This window comes from Galendromus occidentalis, unplaced genomic scaffold (genome assembly GCF_000255335.2).
Source record: "Galendromus occidentalis unplaced genomic scaffold, Mocc_1.1 scf7180000077451, whole genome shotgun sequence".
Classification (NCBI taxonomy): domain Eukaryota; kingdom Metazoa; phylum Arthropoda; class Arachnida; order Mesostigmata; family Phytoseiidae; genus Galendromus; species Galendromus occidentalis.
Window position 1 is genome coordinate 1,226,888 of NW_003805439.1, and position 7,833 is coordinate 1,234,720.

The window sequence follows — 7,833 nt, forward strand, 5'->3', positions numbered from 1 at the left end:
GGGACTCTGCTGATCGTCCATGCTGGGATATGACCGGCGTTTGTGCGGGCTCAATGGATTTCGGACATTGCACCAAGAGACTCATCTTTACTTAGACTGAAGAAACTGGGCAAAGACCAAGCTGTGCATTCTTGCTCGATCGATGATTTAGTCGACATTCAAGCTACATTCGGTCCCCAAAGCTGGTCTCTATCAGATCCCTGGGGCTGGCCTCCAACAGGACCCTGGAGCTGGTCTCTGACAGGTCCCTGGAACTGGCCCTCGACTGACTGTCGGGAGGGACCGCCGCCGGATTTCCGAGCTTTCCGTCCGGCCAAGTCGCGAGCTTCGAGCTTGAATGCGGCAATCCTTTACTTCGGGTTCGTAAGCTCTCACCGGCGCCGCTTGATCTCATCGTCCACGGTATGTCTCCGAGCGCGGCAGCCGATTCTGTTGCTCAGCTTGACTCGAAGCCAGGCATGCTTTGGACGCGCTGGTCTTCGGGGAGCAAGTGTCTCCCGGAGTGTCTGTGAGAAACCTAGCGCGTCCAAAGCGTGGCTTCAAGCTTGGCTTCGAAGGAGGAGGACCGGAGACACATTTTGAACCTTCTCCAGAGAGAGGCCCAAGGCTGATTCCATTTGGATTAAGAACTAATTCGACCGATTTTTTAAAAAGCAAATGGCCCCCACTACCCGGGTTTACCACCCGGGTATTTCCCGATTTTCGGGTTTGATAGTGGTAGTGTGGTAGCGGGGTAGTACCCGAAAATTGGTTTTCGGGTTTTTAGTACCCGGGTAGTGGATTCGCTATACCCGGGTAATTGCGACCCCTAACCCTGACTGATGCTCCAGGATAACTCGAAAGCTAGGAATCTTGATCTCAAGCTCCAGTAATGATTGCTGCTGATCTTCACGCGCTCGACGCATCCATCTTCTGTATGTTTTCCGCGAATGTATCATCTGCTCCGCTATCCTAGGAGAGTACTGAAAATCGATAACTCTCATGAGCATATGAATCGTCCGGGAGATCATTCCTCAGCGCGACCGGAATCTGCTGCTGATGAGCGCGATTCCCACCGACTCGGGCGGACGGCGTGCTTGGGTCTGCAGGGCTCTAGCTGGGTGCCACCCTGGTATGCGCAGATCGGAGGGCTCGAGGAGATTCTAGGATTTCATGAACACAGCACGCTCTTGTCTTCCTGCAGGTATTGATTTGTCTTGCTGATACTATGTACAAACCTGCATGCTCACTAGGCTGTGAAATCGTGCGCTGCATGCTTGCCCGGGGGTGGCTACCGGCTGTCGACAGAGTTCTAACGAAGAAGAGAATAAAGGATGTCACTAACATCTATCCTCTCTTTATTGCTCCCACGATGCAAATTGAGCTCGCTTCCGCAATTTTGTCGTCTCGAGCTGTCGGAGAGTCGCGAGCCTGGCGTCACGGTAGATCCTCGGAAGGCGACGGAAGCCGCTCGAGCAGAAATCTCGGTGGATTCCGGACGCTTCAGATACCCGTCGACGAGACTCTCGACCGGGAACGAGCCTGGGCTAGTTACCTACGCGCAAAGATGCGCGACGATTGTCCTCTCATTGAACACGTCAATACTCCTCGTTGAGCTTCCCATGGAGCACATATAGCGGGGGAGTTTCCGTGTAAAGGTTATTTTTTGTAAGGAGCACTTCCCCCTCGGAATCGTCATCTCCTAGCAAAGTCTCTGGAAAGAGCCGGCTTTCGTGACGAATAACCTCTCGTTTCTGAGCTACCGAGCAAAAGGCAGGGCAGAGTTCCCCATTTTCACTCTTTCTGCGCCTCTCATCGTTCTCCGGCAACGAGAATTCTCGACTCAGGGAATCCGTGTTCTGGCATTCGGACGAACCCGTCTTCGAGGGGAGATACGCCCCAGTTGCGGGTTATTGCCGATTCTTAGCTGGAAACGACACGAACAGCCAGTAGACTCCGGGAACACGATAACTCACTACCTATTGATTGTTCGGGCCGAAGAAATAGGAGCGACCCGATGCACGGGAATATCGAGGATCGGCTACCGGCTCACAGCTGAGCGTCGTAGCCGCCGATACGGTCGAGTTCTGAGTAGATCGTACACGGATCGCGCTCCGGCACGACGATGCGGCATTGCTTGAATCTGGTCGGCACCCTCGGTAGGAGTTTTGCCGAGGGCTGCCGTGAGCGAGCCACGATTCCAGCTGCTGGCAAAAAACATTCAGGTCCCAGGCGCGTAATCCGTGATAAGCAAATGCTCAATCGCACAAGATCGTATTTAGAGCGCATGAGTCTTTGTCGGCAATCGCCTTTCAGATAGGACAGGATACAATACGGAATCGTTCCTCCCTTTCAGGACCACTGCATGCGAATGGAGCTAGGATCGAGCCAGGAGATATAAAATAACAAGGGGCTCCCAAGCCCGCCGGCGTTCGGATTGATATCGTCTACTTTTTGGGCACCATCAACACAGAGACTCACATTCATTGACTACGGTACAACATCGTGAATGGGTTGTCCAATTCGTATCCGTATTCGTACGAGGCAGGACATCGTGGACGGGTAGGATGCATTTGTTTGTATCTGAATGATTTTGGCATGCAACTCCCGTTGCGTAACGCCTGTCGTCTGTCCTCGCTCCGTAGATTGGATTCCGCGCGTGAAATTTATACGCGCGAGAATGACATCCGGATATTGCCCGACGAGTCCCGATCACGGTCGAGCTGCCTGCGTCATCTTCGCTGAGGAGCGGTTCCCCCCTCTCCCCCTCCTTCAGGGTGAGCTCCAGGCGTCAATGGAAATTTTGTTCTTCGCTCGAACCGTCGATTGACTCGTCAAGCAGCATACACTCAGCTGTCCAGCCAGTGGTCAGCGACACCCCGGTCATTTTGCAACTGAATCTCAATGGACGCTAGCCGTCGCGTCGTGTACTCATATGGAAATGCGGACTGGACGCCGGTACAGCGAGTACGGCTCCCTCGCACCAGACTACAGGACAGGAAAAAAGAGCGGATATCGTCATGGGCGTCATAAAAATTGCTCGGGCCTCATCCATTCACAATTATTATTCGTTGCCATGCGACTTGTGTGGCGTGTCGCCTGAGGCAGCCCAATACGGTAGAGGTCGGTTCAAAGACTTGAATAAAACAGGTTAGAAAGCTTCGAGTACGAAGGACGCAGCTGTACGGTGTCGCTGCAAAGTCAGCGACCGAAAAACCTCACCAGTGTGACCAGCGGCCTCCACCGCTCCAGATGGTGTAGCGGTCGCGAGATAATTTTTATTCCTAGGCTCCTCGAAACCCCTTCCACCGGAAGCAGCGCCATTACTGACATCCGCTTTCGACGCTTGTCGTTAATTATTGAGACGAATACCGGTACCGTTTCCTTTCTCCTCCGGAATCACTTCAAGCCAGACGACAGGCATCTTTTACGGAGTCGCACTGTAGAACGCGTCCGATTCCAAATCGATCGCGCTTCTGGCGACGATCGACTCCATCCGTGAGCAAGAATTATCGACGCGACCCCGAGCTCTCTTTGTCAACGGGAACTCAGCGTGACCCACCCCGCTTCGGTAAACTGTGTAGGACGGAGAGGAAGGAGACAGGATACGAAATTCGACGATCGGATACGTCCGAAGAGGACTGGATGAACTCCTCGGGAGCCCCGTTGCGTTCCACGGGACGTTGATTGAGAGTTCTCGAGCGGCCTTCGAGGTTTCCGAGTACCCTATTTCAGGCCGTCAAATTGCGGATCAGAAGGATCGCGAGGTCAACTCCCGCACATGGATGGAGAGGACGCCGCACTCGATGAGCTCATCTAGGAGACTCGAGGGATATAGGCTCAAATATTTGATTTATTGAAGATCAGAACTCTAAACGCTGATAGACCAAGAGCTGTCAGAGACAACACCGCACATGTTGACACCTCTGCGGACTCTTCCGAAACCGTTCTCTCCCCAGGTAGTTCCCCAGGAGTTCTTGACGATCCAGAAGTCTTTGCCGTTCTCGGAACCGTAACCGACGACCGAGATGACGTGGTCGACCTGCTTGGAGCAATTGGGGTTGTCGTAGATTCCTCCGCGGTACATCTGGAAGTCCCTGTTCTCTCCAGAGATTGACATGACCAGGGTTCCGTACTGCGCGATGGCCTCAGCCAACTTTTGCTCGTCGTTGGGCTTGACCTCACGGTACTTGAGGTTCCTTCCATAGGTTCCCGTGGATTTCTGGCAGCTGTAGTGGTGATTGGACTGGCCGGATCTGTAGCTGTAGCTGTTCTCGAGGACAACTCCACGCTGGGAGACGAAATCCATAACGACGACTTCGTGACCGCCGTTGCAACCGCTGTTCATCTCTCCTTGATAGTTGTAGGAACAATCGACGATCTGCTGTTCAGCGAGATCCACGATCCTGCCGGTGGACTGAGCGATGGCGGACTCGACGACGCCGAGAACTCCGAAAGAGTAGCAAGATCCGCAGCTCTCTTGGTTCTGGAAGATACGGGAGTTCCCCCAAGTGAGAGGTCGCCTCGTCTTGAATCGTATCCTACGACGTGATATGGGAATTCTCGTAGCTCAAGAAAACCTTGGGAGTGGTGACGATGCCCTTGTCTCTCCAGTCGACGCTGCGAGGAATGGACGGCATCGAAGCCGCGGGGACCTCGGTGAAGTTCCTTCCCTCCATGCTCATGCGCTTCTTACCGAGCATCTTGCTCTTGAACTCGGACGCCGACAAGTCGGAATAGGCGTTGTGTCCGAGCATGTAGCTGACCTCCCCGGCGTGGTAACGAGCATTGTGTTCCTCGATCTCAACGGTAGCCTGGAGGAAGTTGCTCAGACGGAGATCCTCTTCGTGAGCCTCGTAGGTCTTGTCTGAAAGCGAGCCGTGAATCAGTCCTCGGTTCTCTGCTATTTCAGGGAACCAGTCTCGCCTGGGGCTCCTTGACGTCCGGACTCACCATGCTGAGCCTTGAAAGCAGACCACTTGGCCTGAACCACTCCGGGATCCGCGCGAGCGGCAGCGACGAGCAGACAAGCGACGATAAAGGGCTTCATGTCGAATGGAAAATCATGGACCCGACTCGGGCTTTTAACGCTTTGGAATCATTGTATAACAGACATCTCAGCGAGCTGTTTGACTGATCATCGATTGTGTCTGGCTCAGCGGGAAAGCCGGTCGCCCGCCCGCCTCGAGCTCGCTGAACGTTGTCGGTCCGTGCCTCGGCTGCCTCGATCGTCGATATCAGTGAGCTTTGGACGCTTGCCTCCGCTTCTACGGATCCGAAAAGGAGCATCGCACGTTCGAGGGATACATCTACGCCTCGATATATCCCATTCAAATTCTCCAATCATTGTTGTTTGCTCGCCATCCGGAGCGAATGATTCTCCGATGACCATGTGGATCAGAATGCATCAGATGTACCGCCCACTTCTACTAGGGCGTTACTCGACTGTCGAGCGAATGCATCATACATCAGAAGAATTTCTTCTTCTCGTGCTGTTTTTCCTGCCAGGTCGGGTGGCGGGGGGAATTCCCGAACTTGGCGTCGAGTAGCGCGAGGAGCGGACACACGACGAAGAAATGCCCATTGCGCGAGCAGCCGACAGCTTACTTCTGCTACTACCGCCAAGTCTGAGTACTAACTCCAGGGCCTCAAATGTCCGTCTGATTCGAGAGGTCGTTCATGAAGTTCCAAGATACGAGGTATTCCTCGATGTAGTTCAGCTTTACGCGAAGCATGGTCGAGCGAGTCACTCGACGATGAGCTCGACACCAGCCCTCCCTTGGGAGGATGCTCTCCGAGTAAATCGCAGCATGAGAAGACCTCATACCGAAATTAGTGATAAGGGAATAATTTCGCATGCAAAAACGTTCAGAGGCCGAGAGGCTCCCCATTCGATGGACTTTACAGGAGCGGAAGAAAGGCCGCATTTCCAACGTTCGCCCCGCTCAGCCTTGACGGCATTCGAAAAATCGTCTGTTTAGGCCTGGAATGCAGCTTCTAGAAGATCTCTCATTGTTCCTCCGCGACGAAGTTTGATAGGTCTCTCCTGAAACCTCCGTTTACCAGCAGGTTTTTCTGTCGGAACTGCCATCGATGAAATTCCACACTCCAGCATTATCCATTTTCTAGGCATCGTTCAAAAAGTGAGGAGTTGAGGTCTGCATAGCGGCAGATTTAGGGGCGATTCGATGCACTGTATAAGAACGAGGAGAGGAGCATTCGCTGAAAAATATTGGAATGACCTCGGTGACGCTGCCCGCTGACTCAAGCTGTCACCGCCCCTGTTGGCCTAAGGCAAATTGAAAAATGTTTCAACAGCGCATTTTATCCTACCAAGCCAGCCAGCCAACAAGCAAGCGAGCCAGTCGGTCGCTCGCTCGCAGGATATGCTCGATCATGGTGACGTCTTCGGATGTCTGGTGAGTATCTTTTGATGGCTCATTTGCATGGCGTAGGGTTTCTCCTTCCCCTGCGCAGACGTTCGAAGAAACGGTCGGAAGGAATAGTTGGCCAGCCTCTTCAGCTCGGTGCCTCGACGGGACCCGCGCTCGCCAGCTCCCTCGTCCGTTAGTTACATGGGAAGAGTGTCTCTCCCTCCGAATGGAGCCGCTCAGACTAAACCTGATGGTGTCGTGTTGCGCCTGAATACTCCCACACGTATGAGCCGATGCGGGGACCTTTCTGAATCCTGAATGACGTATGTTGGAGCAGAAAAACGAGTCAGGATCTCTTTCGGGCGGAGTTACGTTCGGAGCAGATCCTGCTCTTTGAGTCAGTGCGTCTACAATGTGGGCGTATGAGTGAAAATGTTGTCGGCCATCTGTTGTGATCCAGTTGTTTGATACGTGCAGCACGAAGAGGAAATTTATAGCTAGGCCTGCATGGCGAGCGTCGGCTCCTTTAGATGATTTACTTGAGATCCGGGCGACGTCTCACTTAACAAATACATACACCCTTCATCATGCGGCACCGGGAGCAGATGCAATTAATAATGGGGAGCTGCTGGACGTGGACGCATAAAGTCTTCGGTAGTCGTAGGAAGTCCCCTCTGCAGCGACTAGTGTCTAGCGACTGCTGGGAAGGGACGACATTGTCAGCTCGGGATAGACACTGAGGAAATACTCGTCGGAGGATCCACGCTGCGTTTCGCCTCCAACTGTTCCTCGAGGACAGTCATTGTGGGACTCCCGTCAAGGAGATGACGAGTTGTCCAGCTTTTTTTAACCGTGCCGTAAATGAAACACAAACGGAAGTGAGAGGCTCTCAACGAAGTGAGTCCAACAACGTCGAGGATGAATCGCAACACCGGCTTTGGACGTTGCTTGGTCGCCAAGACGTTTAAGTGACGCCAGGACGCCGCCTGAAGTTGCCGCTGCAGCGGACGGCGTCGACGACGAGATGTGCGAGCAGAAATGAGCGAACAAGGAGAGGGGAAAGCGAGTGACGACGGTGACGAGGAGGCATAGATCATTGTCCTCGGCAGTCCGTGAGTGATGCCAAGAGGAGGAAGAGACGGCGGTGTCTTTTTGCCTGGCGTTTCCGTCATATATCTTCTTCCATTTTTAGCGACTGCACGGCTATCCTTCATTAACTTCAGAGCCGTTCGCTTCCCAGCCCCGACGAATGCCGCGAGAAGAACAGCAGAGATAAAACTTTTTTCCCTCCGAAGACATCTACGGATATGGTGCATTTTTTCCCCGCCTGCGTCATCTTACGCCGTAAGAACGAAGGAGGTTAGCCCTCGGAGCTACACACATTAAGCGGAATCTGCCGACATTCACTGCGCTTCTCTCGGGGCCATGTACCTTCTCCACGAATCCCTACGACACTCGGAGACAAATCGCAGTTCACGCG

The 7,833-nt window shown here is 53.4% G+C and overlaps 1 protein-coding gene across 1 annotated transcript; it reads right to left on the reverse strand.

The window, feature by feature from the left end:
- Positions 1-3,814: 3,814 nt before the first annotated feature.
- On the reverse strand, positions 3,815-5,034 carry LOC100904469 (mexicain). The gene is made up of 3 exons (XM_003743768.2): positions 4,933-5,034; positions 4,560-4,846; positions 3,815-4,465 (listed from the first exon to the last, which is right to left on the reverse strand). The coding sequence occupies exons 1-3, from the start codon at positions 5,027-5,029 to the stop codon at positions 3,851-3,853; spliced, it is 999 nt and encodes a 332-aa protein (XP_003743816.1). The 5' UTR covers positions 5,030-5,034; the 3' UTR covers positions 3,815-3,850.
- Positions 5,035-7,833: the final 2,799 nt, after the last annotated feature.

Coding starts and splice junctions, on each gene's coding strand:
- LOC100904469 (XM_003743768.2), bottom strand. CDS start 5,029: ATGAAGCCCTTTATCGTCGCTTGTCTGCTCGTCGCTGCCGCTCGCGCG. Junction 4,847..4,932: donor TGCTTTCAAGGCTCAGCATG/GTGAGTCCGGAC, acceptor GCTCGCTTTCAG/ACAAGACCTACGAGGCTCAC. Junction 4,466..4,559: donor GCATCGTCACCACTCCCAAG/GTTTTCTTGAGC, acceptor CGTATCTTCCAG/AACCAAGAGAGCTGCGGATC.